At 40.5% G+C, this 16,183-nt stretch overlaps 1 protein-coding gene across 6 annotated transcripts in view; it reads left to right on the top strand.

The window, feature by feature from the left end:
• LOC122872369 (plakophilin-4-like) overlaps nt 1-16,183 on the top strand; it is a 45,457-nt gene that overhangs the window by 906 nt on the left and 28,368 nt on the right. For 3 of the 6 annotated variants that reach the window (XM_044188527.1, XM_044188530.1, XM_044188525.1), the window contains exons 2-3: nt 415-600; nt 15,927-16,039. In XM_044188527.1, coding sequence (XP_044044462.1) covers nt 475-600; nt 15,927-16,039 — 239 coding nt within the window. In that variant the 5' untranslated portion in view covers nt 415-474. Of the gene's footprint in view, nt 1-403; nt 601-15,926; nt 16,040-16,183 lie in introns of all 6 variants that reach the window. The other 3 variants (XM_044188529.1, XM_044188526.1, XM_044188531.1) reach the window with 2 other exon arrangements.

Genomic DNA, 16,183 nt, shown 5'->3' with positions numbered 1-16,183 from the left:
GAAGGGTTAAATCCCCACTGGATAGTCTCATAATATCACAGGAGATTAAAAAATATATATAAGGGAAGGCACTTTAATCTTATTATTGAGCCTCATTATGAATCCATATAGAAATTGATACATGTGCATAAAAAGCCGCAATCACACTGTAAGTCCTCATTTGGGCATTGTAGGAATGTTGTAGTGATATCATAAGATTCACTATGAGTCCCTGCAGAGAGGTTTAAAAAACAGAATAGCACAGAGGTTAAGGTCAAAGTGGATCCCTGCAGGATTATTATAGTCGGTAAAACACAATATGGTCCCTGTAAACACTTTGACACACTCAGAGGCCCCCGGGGGTGTGACAGTGATTTTCTGTTCACTGTGTTTCCTCCTTGTCCACATCCTGACCGGCTTGTAGTCCTTCTGCAGGGTCAGAGAGGGCGCCTCAGCAGCCAGCCGGCTCTGGACTATAGCGGCGAGGTAGAGGAGATGGAGGAGGGGGACGCAGAGGGGAAAGGGCCCATGGTGGTCAGAGAGGGGCCGAGCGGTCATGGCCTCCCGCCGAATGCCAGCAGCACCACCACCACCAACCTCCTGGCTTCTGTCAAAGAGCAGGTAGGAGGCAGAAGATGGTGCAGTCACACCCTTGTTATGTGTGCTTTATTTTAAAATTGTCGGGAGGCACACAAACACTCATCTGATTTAAGAAGTTGTTAAGAAGTAAAAATGTGTCAAGAAATGTAATGTATTATTGCAGAGAACCAGGCTGGTTCTATAATAATAATAATAATAATAACAATAATCTGTACATTATTAATATTACAGTATTTAGCCTGTGTAATAAATCAGTGCCAAATTAACAACTTTAAATATTCTAATATGAAATAATATTAATAAATAGCTGCTATATTGTATCACCAAATAGCCTACAGCCATGGGTAGATTGTACTGTGCCCCTGGACACAGACATGTAAAAGGCCCCCAACCCCTCCTACATAAGAGCAAGACCCCCCAGACTGAAAGAGACAAAAAATATGGTGATTTTGCTTCTCTTTGTGGACATTTTGCGTCTCTTTGTGGTCATTTTGTGTCTCTGTGGTCATTTTGCATCTCTTTGTAGTCATTTTGCGTCTCTTTGTGGTCGTTTTGCGCCTCTGACGTCGTTTTGCGTCTCTTTGTAGTCGTTTTGAGTCTCTTTGTGGTCATTTGCGTCACTCGACTCGGTAGGCCTGTTCAGTAATCAGTTGATGATAATAACAAGCCAACTACCGATCTACTACTGACTATGATAGGTGGGAGCATGATGGGAGCACCAGGGGCACCACCCTCTGGTCCTGCCCCTGCTCATGGGATAAATGAAGTCTGTGATTCACCCAAATTCACTGAGCAAATCCAGAGGATTATCTCCAGATGAGACTGAAATGTAATGGGTCTCCATGCTGAGCCTCCCGAATTTGCACCCAAAATTCTATTAAAACTCAAATTAATAATTTCCTACGACTCGGACCTCCATAATTCTCTAGTCTACCCCAAAAAGGATGTTAAAAAACGTGTTGGGGGGAAAAAAAAAATTGAGGAACCCATATTTTCGACAGGCTTATTCATACAGGAGCACATTTTTTAGATGACTTGTTTTTCACATTTCAGTTACAGTTTTGTCTTCTGCTTCGGACTGAACTGAAGCCTCTCCCCAAATAGTCACCTACAGCATTTTGCTTTTTTTCCCCATTTTTTGTCTTGTCATCATCCTCGCTATCGATGCTCAATGCCAATGTGACAACAGTGTCTCTGGTTAAATGGTGTAAAATTTGATCAGTGTCTCGCTGACATATTTTGAGCGCTTAAATATGAGCTGACGGCCACAGATGTTGACATCTGTTTTTCTGCCTCTAACTTTTTGCTGTTGACACTCATTGAAAAACATCAGATCTGTGTAACATGTTAATGGGGGAAAATCACAACAGAGATGCTTGCAGCTGCAGTGTGAAGGCGGTCTCCGTCTCTCCGTCTGTCTGTATTTTTATGCTTCTTTCTATCCCGTCAACATGGGAGTCTGTCTGTTCTGCCCTTAATTATGCCTGGACAGTGGCCATGTTATCAACTTAGTCCCCGGGTGTGTGACTCTGAATTAGGCACACTGCTATTTAAAAGCTTATGATGTCCAAGAAAAAAGAATGTGCTCTTACTTTTAATCTGCAATTTTCCTTGGAGCTAACAGACAAAAATGTGGGCCTCAGATTCCTCTTAAGTTTAACTGATGTGAAGTTAAGGAAAAGGCTGTTCGGCTTCCTTCTTGAACACAGCAGGAGCGGCTTTGTCACCCCTCGATCATACTTAATGCCTCAAAAGCTCTGCTTGCTGCTGTAAACTCACTGATTTCACACATGAGAATCCATGACTGCTGCATCATTTTCCTGCACATGCATTGTATCGCAGTGTTGGATATATTTGTTGCTTTATTTCTGCCTTCATGATAAGAACATTCAAAGTTGCAACAAAAACGTTTGTGCTATAATCCATATTTAGCATTCATACAGAAGCTTCATTCAGAGTCATCATACGTCAGTGATTAATAGTAATGGATGCTGAATCAGTTTAAGGTCAATATGTTTAAACCAACAATCATTACTGCTTAGAACTCCCTGCATCTATAGATGGGGGACAAATTAAAGGAAAATCCTGAATAAAAGAGTAGAGAAACATATCAAATGGAGATGCTTCCGTGCACCAGTGCTCACTGAATGGTTTGGTGAGTATGAAAATGACGTGAATATAATGCTACGGCCTTTACAGTCACCTACAGAGCCCCAGAGTGGCCACAGAGAGAGAAAAATATATATCGAGGCCACGTTTTACTACATGGGGCGCTCAAAATGCTATTGCGTGCGCACAAGATACAATTCGTTCCCACGTTTTGATTAATTGGTGCGCACAAGATAAGTGTATATATATAGTCAGCACAACAGACTAGCCTTGTTTATCAGTGTTGAGCAATGGGAGATGTTAATTGTGAAGTGACTATGAGCTGAGCAAGTAAGCATTTGTGCTGTGAATTGGTGAATGGCAAAATTAGGGGGTGTGTGTGTGTGTGTGTGTGTGTAGGTGCGGTGCTGTCCGTAGTACTAAAACAGAGTGGAGGAGATCGATAGACAGACAGACAGACAGACAGAACACATCACTTAAGTCGGTTTCTTAGCCTGCTTGCTTTTCGTGGTTGTAAATAGAACTTTTGGCCCTATTCCCATTTTGCCCACATTGTAGCAGTGATCCACAGACAGAAGGGAAACGACAGGGAATAAAGGGACAGTCAATGGGGGAGGGAGGTAGGGAGAGAGAGAGTTGCAAACCCTAAACAGCTGTTTCTAGGCGCCTCCCCTTGCAGATTTGAAGTGATTATTGTAAATGCTCTGATTAATAAATGTAAATAAATAATACTTTGTTTGTGATGACAGTTTTGTTTAGTTTTTACAGCTAGCACCTAGATGTTGTCCAATGTGCTCCAGGCACTGTGGATTTTTGATGCGTTCCGTGACTTTTTCCTCTTCCCCTGACCTGCCGGAACAGCAGCCCGCCCTGCGGACACCGAAGGAAAAGGAGAGATTGTCCACACACTGAAATTTCCAAACTCCAAAAACGTTTTTGTTTGTGTAATGTTTCGACGTTTTGAAGGTCTTTGAATTTAGGCGAACAAATTGTCTCACTTTGACACCAGAGGCTGCAGCCAACACTGATTTATTTTAACCATGACCATGGTCCTTCCCAACCTTAACTAAGTAGTTTTAGTCTTAAAAACAAGCTGCAGTGGCAGATAAGAAAAGACTAGTGTGAACTATTTTTGAAACATTAACATGGGTTGTTTTTGGAGACGATGGGAAATGACCTGGTTTGTGCTTCAGTTATGAGGACTTGCTGGAAGAAGTGAGCCGCGCAGCCATAATGTCTTCGCTCCAGAGAAAAGGGCTGATTTCTTGATTTCTCTAATCAGGGTGTGCGTGCTGATAACAGGACAACAAGAGACGGATGATTAACAACTAACAAAGTACAAAAAACACTTTACAACGTACAGCATGACTGCGATTCTAAATTTGGAAGGTGCCACAGAGCAAACATTTTATCGTGTAGCTTGTCTCAGACTGTTGAACAGGCTGCGACCAGAAAATATAATCAAGTTGCTTTACCTTCCTCTGTGATGAAATGCAGGCGGCAGTGCTGCTGAAGCGTCAAATCTTCGCCTGCAGTTCCTCCACAGAAATGTCAAATTAGACGTGCTAAATGGAGCACATCAGTTATTGCCTTCCATTGTGTTCGGGGCCCGATGCTTTTCCACTTTGCTCTCATTTAGCCCATTAAAAGTAGGAGAGTGATAGACATTAGCAGGGAAATACCAGAGCTGGAGATGTGGCAACTTGGAAACCTAAAACCTATGCAGTGTCAGTGCACAATTCTGACACTTCTTGAGCAAACATTGTGAGATTGATTAGATGTTGAAACAGCAGCTTGCAGCAAAGATGCTCCAAAATGAAAGATGAGACATCTGTAGCTGCTATTTGCATCTTTCTGTGGAATCAAGACTGAAATATATCCCTGATATCAGATCTAAACAGTTTACAGAGCTGTCACAATATGATTTTTTACCATGCCAAAGTTGTGTTTTATATGAGTTTGTGCTTGTTTGGGTTGACATTGAAATTGACCTCCATCAGCATACTTGTTTGGTAGCTTTGGCCTGCAATGACTTTTTCCTTTGTGTTAAAACTTCTCAATCACTTACCTCTGAAGACTCTACACTGCCACATTAAATAATAATAATAACTTTATTTATATAGCACCTTTCAAAAACAAAGTTACAAAGTGCTTTACAATAAAAACATATAATAAAACCAGTGAAGGGCAGCAAGGACCGGTCTAATGTGGTCACTTCTTTTAGTACATGTTAAAAGCCTGGCAGCAGCGTTTTGTATTAGCTGCAATCTTTGGATGTTTTGCCTGCTGATACCAGAATTGTGCATTGCAATAGTCAAGTCTGGAAGAGATAAAAGCATGGATGACCTTTTCTAAGTCTGCAGAGGAAAGGAATGACCTGATCTTGGTTAGCTGTCTCAGTTGAGCGAAGCAGGACTGCACCACTTTAGTCACCTGTGCAACAAAGGACAGTTCTGAATCAAAATGATCACCTAGGTTGCGGGCCTCTTTTCAAACATTAGATAAGGCACCCAGACTAGAAGAGAGATGATTAATGGTGCCCTTTTTTAAAAGGGTGTAAACAGTGGCATGTTTAAAATTGGAGAGGAAAATGCCAGTAGACAGAGAGCAGATAATAATGGCAAAAATATCTGGACCAACCGTCTGAAATACAGATTTTAAAAACCAAGTGGGAATGCAGTCTGAAGGGCAAGTGGACGATTTTGAGCAACAGTGCGTTCCAGGGTCGACAGAGAGATTTCATTGAAGTGGGTTAATGTTGAAGGTGGGCAGGAGTCAACATCAAGCTCTCTGAGTTCATTGTTAAAGTGCAGCCAAATCTCCCCTATTTTATTATAAAAGTTATTAAGAAGTTCTTCACATCTCTCTGGAGTGGTTTCAGCTGGCTGGCTAGACAGGGGACCAATGACAAGAGAGAGAGAGTTACATAAGAAGACCAATGCCACTCTTATATCTGTCCGTTCAATATAAGGCTCCGGCCAGCAGCTGGTTAATAAAATTGTCTGGCACACAACCCCCTGTAAAACGGCAAATTTACATTTTTACATTCCGGTTTTTGTACGGATTAAATAAACAAGATATAACGTGTTAATTAGTGAGAGGGGCTGGGTGGCAGATTTTGTTACCTTTGGACAGAAACAGGCTAGCTGTTTCCCCCTGTTTCCAGTGTTTATGCGAAGCTAAGCTAACCGGCTGCTGGATGTAGCTTCATATTTTAGTGTACAGACATGATAGTGGCATAAATCTTCTCATTTCAAAATGTTCAAATATACCTTTAAGTGTAATACTAAACGCCAAAATGAAGACTTTTTTTATTGCTGTTTGACAGTATCACACATATTTTTCATCTGCTTGTTTCAGCAATTTATGTAAGCTACACTTTTCTTATGTTGAGTGCAATATTCAAACCCATGGCTACCCTATTATGTCAGTTGCAAATATGCTAGATGTCTTGTTCCTCATGTTATAAACGTTTCTTAGTAATTGGAAGTTTTGGTTAGATGACTACAATTTAAAATAAAGCTCTGGGGCTTTGAACAATGCTTGGCTGCACAGCATGAGCTTGTAATGGTGGGTTTGGCAAGTCAATAAACAACAATAACATCACGATAATTCAGTTTTCTATCCTGCTATGGAAAACAAAGCAAGTTCATATTTCATTATTTCTAAAATATACAGGATCTTGTCTGCCAAAATGTTATCAGATATTCATCCGAGGACTTGTTGGTTTCCCAGTGGCTGACAGTAGCAGACTGTTCCAGGTGTAAAAGCAGGGTCCCTCTGTATGAATGTGACACATGGTGCTGCTGAAGAAGAACATGCATGCTCAGCAAAACCCTTCCCAGGATAGAGAGGAGGGGGGAAAGCTCAATAAAACAACAACAACTGGGCCACGTCATTGCTCTCCATGCTTGGATTGATTTTGACGATTAGATCCAGAAACATCACGCGTGTCGTCAAAGCAAATTTACAGAAGAGCTGAGCTAGATTTGGATGATTGACAGAGCTGTGTGGCCGCTTTTCCTGCAAGAGGTTCTCCTCATATGAGCTGCAGGGTCACAATCTGAATCTGAGGGTTAAACCAGCTCTGTCAATCCAGTTATGTCACCACTCGGCGCTGCCCTGCCCCTGATGACATCTGAGGCACATAAATGTTGCTGTTTGACATCTGCCTGGATTTGAATGCATGCTCTCTGTCATATTTTTGGAAAGAGAGAGCTTATAATGGCCTCTTGTTGCATCCTGCCTTGTTGACTTGAGATCATGGATGCCCGAGGTTGCGTGTCACATTAGTGGTCTGCAGCAAAGTCACTGTGGTGGAACAGGAAGCTGATTCCTCTTGATCCACAGGGTAGAAATCAAAGAGGAAAATCTACCCTTGCATATTGTTTCAGATCTCATCAATCCGTGATGTTCTTTGCATTTCCAGGAGTTATTTAGTCTCTCAGTGAACCCAATTTGCGGTCACCTGCCTCATCTACTTAGTGACTTCCACTGTCTCCCAGAATGCCTTTTGACAGCCCTCAGAGAACAAGCACAACTTGTTGCTCTCCATCAAAGGTGGGCGTTTGGGCGTATAAAGAGACTGAAAGTGTTTTAATCCATCTATAGGTTACATATGTAGGCAGAGAGAGCAAGAGAAATGGCAAAACAAAAGCGGGTTGCACAGCATTCATGTCTATTGAGGCTATTGTGGGTGAAGTAACTGGTATCTCTGCTTTCCTCTGATGATTTCTCCCTGTATGATTGTTGAACATCGGTGCAAAACTATGCCTCTGGAAAGAAACAGAAGACGTGAACAATTAATGTTGTGGCTGAAAAGTGTCTTGCTTTGTGAGACATGTCTTATTACGTCATCGAAATTATGTTCGACAGATATTCGTGAGAGTAAGAGAGATGCTTCTCCGAGCAGCAAAATGGGCCTTAAAAAGGTTAAGTTGCCTTCTTAACAAAGTCTTTAAGCGTGAATTCTCCCTTTAGGATGGCGAGTTACAGCGAGAGCAGCAATGTGTCGCAGCGGCAGAACTAGGCCGAACATTTCACGGATATCACAGATGCAGTCTGGATAAACCAAACTGCTGGGCTATGATTAGACACGGCAAGAAGGAATAAGACGCAGAGGTCTGTGGTTAGTGTCACTCGATAAGAGAGAGAAAAACACTTTGTGACGGCGCACAATAAGCCGCAGCGAATTGTCCGGTAGCCCCCAGCTGGTACAAGACATTGCCTGGCACGGCTTTGCATCGGCCTGGCAGGGCTAGGCGTGTTTCCAGACATCACAAGGTGACTGGCGCAGGGCACGATGTGGCTGTGTTTGTCCCTTGAGGCGTGCTTGTAACGTGGCAAGGCTGAAACAAGAAGGGCTGTGTGTTCCTGTCCTGTCTCTGTGCTGCTCTGAAGTGATGTAAGGAGATGTAGGAGCAGAGAGAGGCAGAGTCAGCTGTGACGCTGTGACAGTGTGCGGCACGTTTAAGCACCATGTTGTTTGAATGGCACACTGTTGTGTCCCTTTAAGTCGTGAATGTGCGTCTGACACTGTCACTTTATGCTTTAGGTGACGTCTTGTCTCCTTTTCCATTTAATGGAACTTATTTTGCACCATGTTATATTTTTCTCTCATTCAGATCATCTCTTTCAACATTGTTATATCTTAGTTTTCTGTCTTGTTTTTTTTCTTCATAAACCCCTCAAAGATTTTATCTCACGTGTACAAATCACTAATTTGCATCTTCCTATGTGTGATTGTATTTCATTGTGTTTCATTGTTTCATTCTGTTTTTCACCGATCCTCTCTTTCATCACCTTGAAAACGCAGTAATTGATTGGATTGAACTACACAACGGTGTTACTCCAAGTGTCAACATTGTTTAATCAAGAAATTGTTGATGATTTTGTCTAATTTCCAGATCTACAGAGCTTATTGTGTGATATCTTTAGTTTCTCAATATACTGGCTTTCTTGTTTTCCTAAATTGTCTGTATGACTCACTTTAAAGCAACTAGTAACTTGCTCTGAGACACTTGTACCACCATAACAATCCTGAAAAATGTTTTTAAATTATGTTGGAAAAATGTCAAAACCACTACAAATCCTTTACATGGCTTGTGTAAGTCTGGACTCAAAATAAAAGTCTTTTTCTGCAGTTACACAATTAAATTAACATTTTGCAACAGTTTGGAGCAGCCGCCTCAGAGCCATATCAGCCTATACGCGGACAAACATCTCTCCAATTAACTCTGAATAATTGCTGCAGAAAAATCAACACTTATTAACACTGCAAAATTAGCTGTGTGTACCTAATTTCCTCATGGGGATCATTAAAGTTTCATGCAGTCTGAGCTAAAGTGATAATGTATAGACCCTGTCTGTGTGTGTGTCACATACTTGTTCAAGTGTCAGATTATTTCTGAATAAAGGAGTTTATTTCTGTGAGTTCATTTTAATTTCAGAAGCAGACTCGTTGCCTTTGAAATCAGGCCAGTTTACTTTGTTTTTTCTGTCAGCAGCAATAGCATGCAGACTTCTTCAGTCTATAGTGGATGAGGCACAAGCAAATAACCAACATGATGAGACCATTGACTAAATCACTGTACACCATCTGACTAAAGAGATTGTCAAGGCTCCGTGCATCACATGGCCAGAGCTGACCCAGATACAAAAGAGCTTTTATCAAGAGACATAAACAGATGAAAAGCTGCAAGTGTGGATTTAAGTGTCTTGTAGTTTTCAAAAGATTATCATTTGAGGGACTTTCACCCTACTGTATTAGTAAATAATGAAATAAATAAATAGATAGATAGATAGATAGATAGATAGATAGATAGATAGATAGATAGATAGATAGATAGATAGATAGATAGATAGATAGATAGATAGATAGATAGATAGATAGATAGATAGATAGATGGGTAAACTTTACTCTCAGTGCTGTTAGTATTATTTAATATTAATCACTGTTTCCCAGTCGTACCAATACTACGAAGACCAAAATTTGACATTTTTGATGCCTGTTTTACCATATTAAAATGATGCAATAGAAATGCATTATTACTGTGGAAACACTATGAATATTTAAAAAAAACCCTGTAACAATAAAAGACCAAAGCCCAGTTATTTTAGAATATCAAAATAGATATTATATTATTAATATTTTATAGAAAAATTGTTAAAATGGACAAGAATACTCAAAGAACACATTGTTTTTAGATACTGTGTTTTCCCCTTGTATTCCCCGAAGATTTTCCAATTATCCTGTTTTGAACAAACATGAAAGGATAGAAAATGAGCTCAGACAGATGTCAAGTAAACTAAATTTTATACACCACTGCTAATTAGGTTAGTCTGGTGATTTATAACTCTGTTTTGTCCCTACAGACATTGCAACAGTGTACACAATCATTTTGTTTTTAACATTTTTATTTATTTAGTAAGAGCTAACACATTAATCAATTGTGCTTTCTCGAAGAAGATTTGTTAAAGATCTTATTCAGGACATGGTGGATGCTGGTCACAAAGATTTCATTTCCTGCTTTGGTGAAGTGCACTCCATCTGCCAGAAATATTTTCTTGTCAAAATGTCTCAGGAGGGGATGTTCAATAACTTCACCGCCAATGTTGCGAACAGCCTTTCTCATGCATGTGTTGACGGTCTTCCTGTCCTTATTGACCTTTGCTGGCCTTCCATGTCTCCACACTTGCCGCTCGTTGATGCAGGAATATGCAATCATCATTGAAGGAAACTCTGCATGGAGCTGCATCAAGTCATTCTTCATTATGGATGCAAGTTCCCTGGCGGACATCAGTCCCAGATCGTTTCCACCGGCATGGACAACCAAAATGTCAGGGGGACTCTGTGTGGACAACGCTGCATAAAAACAGGGAAGGACACCACTCCAGCGCATGCCTCCTTTGCCAAACCACTCAATGTTGGCATCAAGTCCGAAATTTTCTCCGAACTTCTCATGCGCTGCTCTTTCCCCTCGATGAATGTAACTAGACCCAATGATCCATATTTTAGTTACTGTTTTTGTCTCCCTCCTGTCCTTCTTCCTCTTCGTCTCCCCTCTTGATGTGCTGCCTGAGGTTCTAGTGTCACTCTGTGACCTCGAGGCCTTCTCTTTCCTCTTCTGAGATTTGACCTGGATCACAGTGGAAGGAGCTTCTTTCGAAGTGCTTGGTAGTACTGTTTCATTCTCCTTTGTATCTGTGGTCATCCTCCTCCTCTTCCTTTCAGGGGAGGGGATCTCTGGGATTCTTTTGCTGCCCTTTGAAATTACACCAAAGGGCCTTTTTACCAGAGATCTACCTCTATGGATCTTCCTCTTCTTCCTTACTGGGGAGGTGCTGTCTGGGCTTCTGTTGCGTATCTTAAACATTTTAGCATTGGCCCTCTTTCTTTTTTCCAGAGGCTTGATGTAGGCCATGCTAGATATATCCTCCTCAGACAGTGACAGAGGGTTTTGTGGGCTTTGAGCCTCACAGGAGGATCTGGTGGATGCCTGGTTTTCTGAGGGTGGCTGCTGATTGGCCTCAGTTTCACCCTGATCTGAGCTCAGACTTTGAGAACAACATAAGTCCTTCAGATGGCTCATTCTAATAAAAGGATGCTGCAACACCTGGCTGGGTGTTATTCTTTGAGTTGGATCCAGCTGCAGCATCTGCTTGACCAACTCTACAAAGTCCTCCAGATCAGCCTGAACTGCCATGGCGTCTGCTTCTGACAGATGACTGTCTGGCTTCTGCTGGATTTTCTTCAGATCATCCAGGGAGCTGAACAGGCAGTCGATCCATGGAATGCATCCATACTCGTGTGGTGTCATGAGTTTCCACAGATTTGGCCAAGTCTTCCGGTAAAACTGACTCGTTTTGAGTCCGGCGCTGAGGAAATACCCCGGCAGCTGACCCTGAGTTTGTATTATATTCCAAATGATCTCATATTCGCAGCTTCCAGGGTAAAGCGCGAAGCCCAGGAACAGCTCGGCAGCAATGCAGCCCAGGGACCACATGTCTATGGCTTCGTTACAGGGGAGACCCAGAATGGTTTCTGGAGCTCTGTACCATCTGGGCTGAATATATGAGCCCTGCTTTGCTTTTGAGGCATCGCAGGCGGAGCCAAAGTCTATTAGTTTGACCTTTAAAGGCTGCCGTACATGGTCCACCAGCATAATATTCTCAGGCTTTAGATCTGTATGAGCGATCCCTAAGCTCTTTAGAACTTGGAGAGCTGTAGCCACCTGATGTAAAATAGGCTGGATCTCTTTCAGTAGAAGGGAGGAAGTCTGTCTCATATTCACAAATTCCTTGAGACTCATGTCCAGCAGTTCAAATTCCTGACAGAGATGTCCTTTGTAGATAAATGAGTTGTCCCACCTCACAAAGTTGCATCTGTCAGGGTTGAAAGCCCTTAGCTTTTGCAAGATGCAATCCTCTTCTTCTGCCTCAGACGTTGAGTGTTTCTTCGTTATCCTCACAACCACAATCTCATTGGTGGCTGACTTGACACACTTGGCGACTTTCGCAAAGGTGCCTTTTCCAATTAAGTCCTGAACTATGTAGTCTGAAGACGTGGAGGAGAGCTGGCTTCCTCTGGTGACTTGGAGGTCCTTGTCAGAAGAGACAGCGGAGCGGGACTTCATTTCAGCCATTTTGTAATAAGAAACCTGTTGCTTGTAACTCATAGCTTAGGTCAGCAACGTTTTTCCAAACTTATTTTAAATAAGACGGTTAGAAATTCCAACAACTGACCTTGTGTTGCATGAAGTGTTGGCTGCATTCTGGAATGTCTGTCATGCATCAGAATATTCTATGGAACTCCCAGGTCACAGTTACTTTTCAGATCATCATTTTACATAAAAAAACAAATGATGAGCTTATAAAATACAATATATTGTTAAGGATAAACCAATGATTTTCAGCCTTTTTGGCTTGTGACCTCATATAAAATCAGTGTGTAGTTGGAGCCCACCTTTCCTCCCCATTTTATCATCTCGCAACCCCTCAGGTTTATCTTGTGAGCCTTTGGAGGATCCCGACCCCTAAGTTGGGATCCACAGGACTTAACTACCAAACTGTATATAAAGTAGTTAAAACTAACTCCACCTCGAGCAGCTACAACAGTTAAATTCTGCTTACACATTGATGCATTAGCATTAACAATCTCATAAAGTCATGAATAATAAAATATCAGTCACTGGGGACATTTAACTTTACTTTTACTTTACTTTTGAAGGATTTTGAATGCAGGACTTTTTTTACATTGTGGTATTGGTACTTTTACTTAAGTAAACGATCTGAATACATCTTCCACCACTGCTAAAATGAAAAAATCAGTTTTGCTTTGGTCCCAACCAAATGACCTAAACTACAGGTGTGAAAGTGACCTAAACTATAAACTATAGACAACCCAGTTTTCCATGTCACAGTAAACAAATCAACCTTATCAGACTTTTCACTTTGACTGAGAACATTTCCTGGATTACTTCACAGCAAGGTTTCGAGTGTTTTCCAGTCGGGTTGTTTTATATTTAGACATTATTTGCAGACAGCTAATTCTCCAGTGGACCTCTGTGATGACAGCTGTGGTTCCTAGAAGATTCAAGAAGCAGCTGGGAAGCCTCTGCGTTACGTAACAGAATACAGATGAAGAGTATGGTCTAAACCTGCTGTACAGGAAAAGTCCAATGATATAACTTCTGTTATGAATTGGACTAACTATATAACAAAAATTTTATATAATTTAATTGAAAAGATGAGGGAGTGCCAATACTGCCGGCCATTCGGCCACAGTCGGCAAACATCTGCTCCAGTTTCATACCCTTGAACAAGGCATTGGATCCCTACCAACTCTTAGGGCTTTTAATAATTATGGCATATTTTAGTGTTGTGGTGTTTGGGTTGTCAAAATTGCCAAAAGTACGCTCTGATGGCTAAATTTCCTGGATATTTTGAGATAGATATCGCATCATTTCTGTGCCTAATCACATTTTGGAAATGTACAAACCACTAATACCAGTTAAAAGAATCTTTTTAATGCTTCGTAATCATAAACAAGTTGGATTTTCAGGGGTAACCGAGTGGGCATTTGGCCCATGTACCAGTGAAGAACTGGTTGAGTTGACAAGCATCTGATTCCCATTAACATACAGTTCACATACTTATTCATCCCTTGTTTAGTAGGTGGTACAGCTTGAAGAGAGAGACCAGAAACAGAGAAACAAGCAGGCCTGAAAGTCTCAACGTGTATAAAATCTAATTATCTTCACTCAAGGTCCTAAAAGGTTTTGAATATAGTTGTGTATAGTCTTAAATTCCCAGGGGAAAAGCAGATTAGTCATGGCGGACGGGAGGCGAAATGTGTCTTATATTTGATTTGAACTGCCATGAAAAGTCCTACAAAAGCTTAAGTTTGACTGTGAAACTTGCGATATTTACTGTCATCTCTATATGGACACAAAATGGAAAATGGCTGTTGTTATTTCTTGGCGCATCAATAAGAAGCATGCTGGATTGTTTCCCCTCAGTCTTTCTCTGTAAATATACAGAACTGGCTCAATAACGAATGCAAACTAAAAGTTGTCTTCCTGGTGGGCAAAATTTAGTATTTAGTAAAATTTTACTATTAAGAAAACATTAACATGTGCATATTCTATGCTTTAATGTCCAGGCGACAATTTATGAGAAACACATCTAAAAATACAGACTTGTATAAGATATAGCTTTACAGCAGTGTATACAGTTCCCTTGATGACGGAAATGAAAAGCTAAGTAGGCCACTGAAAGTAAAGCGAGCTTCTTTTATGTAACTTTCATCGTATGTTTGAAAATCATCAAATGGTTACATTGAAAAGATGGCTTTTGCATTCCCTATGGGTCAAAAAAGGTGCTTTCTGTGCTTTTCAGTAATAGTATAAAGTGAACAACAACCTTCTCTTAATTTGTTTACCATCAACTACTAAAACAGGACCAATAAGTCAGTTTTGAAAAGCACATCATACACTTTTGATGCATGTTTAAAAGTAGGCTACCATTTATTTATTTATTGTGCTATATATATATATATATATATATATATATATATATATATATATATATATATATATGCAGATAAGAAAAATAAGAAAAACAATTAACATTAACATTAGGAGTACAGGGGTTAGGATTAGGCACAAAATAATGAAAGTCAGGGTTGGAATTAAGCAAAATATGGGAGAGAAATTTGAGAATTTAGACAGAAATGAGGGCTTCAGACTTTAGTTGGACTGTTGTGAAACTTAAAGTACTTATGTTGCCTCTATAGAGATTAAAGTGGGAATAATTAGTTGAACAACTGACAAAATTAATCGCAAAAATTTGGATCATGGATGAATCATTTGTCATTTTTAAACTAAAATGCCAAACACTTTCTGGTACCAGCTTCTAAAATGTGAATATTCCCCGGTTTTCTTTGTCTCTATGACTGTAAACTAGATCTGGATCGACGTATTTGAGTTTTTCCTGACATTTTATAGATCAAACTATTATTCCATTAAAGTGGAAGATTGATAATGAAAGTAATGGTTAGTTGCAGCTATACTAAAGTTTTTGCTTATAAGTCTCGAGTTTTAACCCGGTAAAATTCCAGAACAGTAAAAAACAAGAAACCTCAGGCACCACATTGATTATTTAGATAGTAGACCTATTAAAAGGACTTGTGTCAGTTATTAAAAACACCCAATATCACCCATCTTTGGAAATAAAATGTTCAAATGCTGTGTAATTTTATCAGTCAGCTTTCAAAGACCTGAAAGACTTGCATCTTTACTTGCAATTTGCTCATGAAGACTCTTGACACAGTGTATTTGGCGTACCTAGAATAATCAGAGTACGTCATACCTGTTTCTACCCTCTGTAGTAAATTGTGGCCTTGAAATCTGTATTTTATCATTCTCTGCTCAATCCTCTGTGCTTTGTACTGAAATTCTTAAAATGTGTGTAATTACATTATCTGAAGTGAAGGCCCTTAAAAGGTCCTGGACACGGTTTTAGTGTTTTAAATCTTGAATCCACTTTAGCAGGTTTAAAAAAACGGCTGCAGTCTCTCAGCATGCTCACAGCCGGTGAGAAATCAGACATACAGACCAAATCCAAAATGGGTTTTACATTTAATTCTAACTGGCATCAAATAGGTCTTAAAAAGGAGGCTTAAATTGCTGTGTCATGGTGGATGCGGGGTTGTAATCACTGTAAATGTCTTCTCATAGGAGCTCCAGTTTGAACGTCTGACTCGGGAGCTGGAGGAGGAGCGGCAGATCGTGGCAAGCCAGCTGGAGAGGTGCATGCTGGGAGCTGAGTCACCAGCCGGAGACAGCAGCAGGTAGATTTGACGGCATAACGTTTACATGTTTCATGCACTGAATCACATGATGTATCTTATTCTCCAGCAAAAGAAAGAAAAGATTGCTAATACACTGAGAGATTTTGTTGGTATCTTACCAGAAAAAATAGAAAGCTTATGTTT

Source organism: Siniperca chuatsi, linkage group LG24 (genome assembly GCF_020085105.1).
Source record: "Siniperca chuatsi isolate FFG_IHB_CAS linkage group LG24, ASM2008510v1, whole genome shotgun sequence".
Classification (NCBI taxonomy): Eukaryota; Metazoa; Chordata; class Actinopteri; order Centrarchiformes; family Sinipercidae; genus Siniperca; species Siniperca chuatsi.
This window is presented reverse-complemented; position numbering and strand designations above follow the sequence as displayed.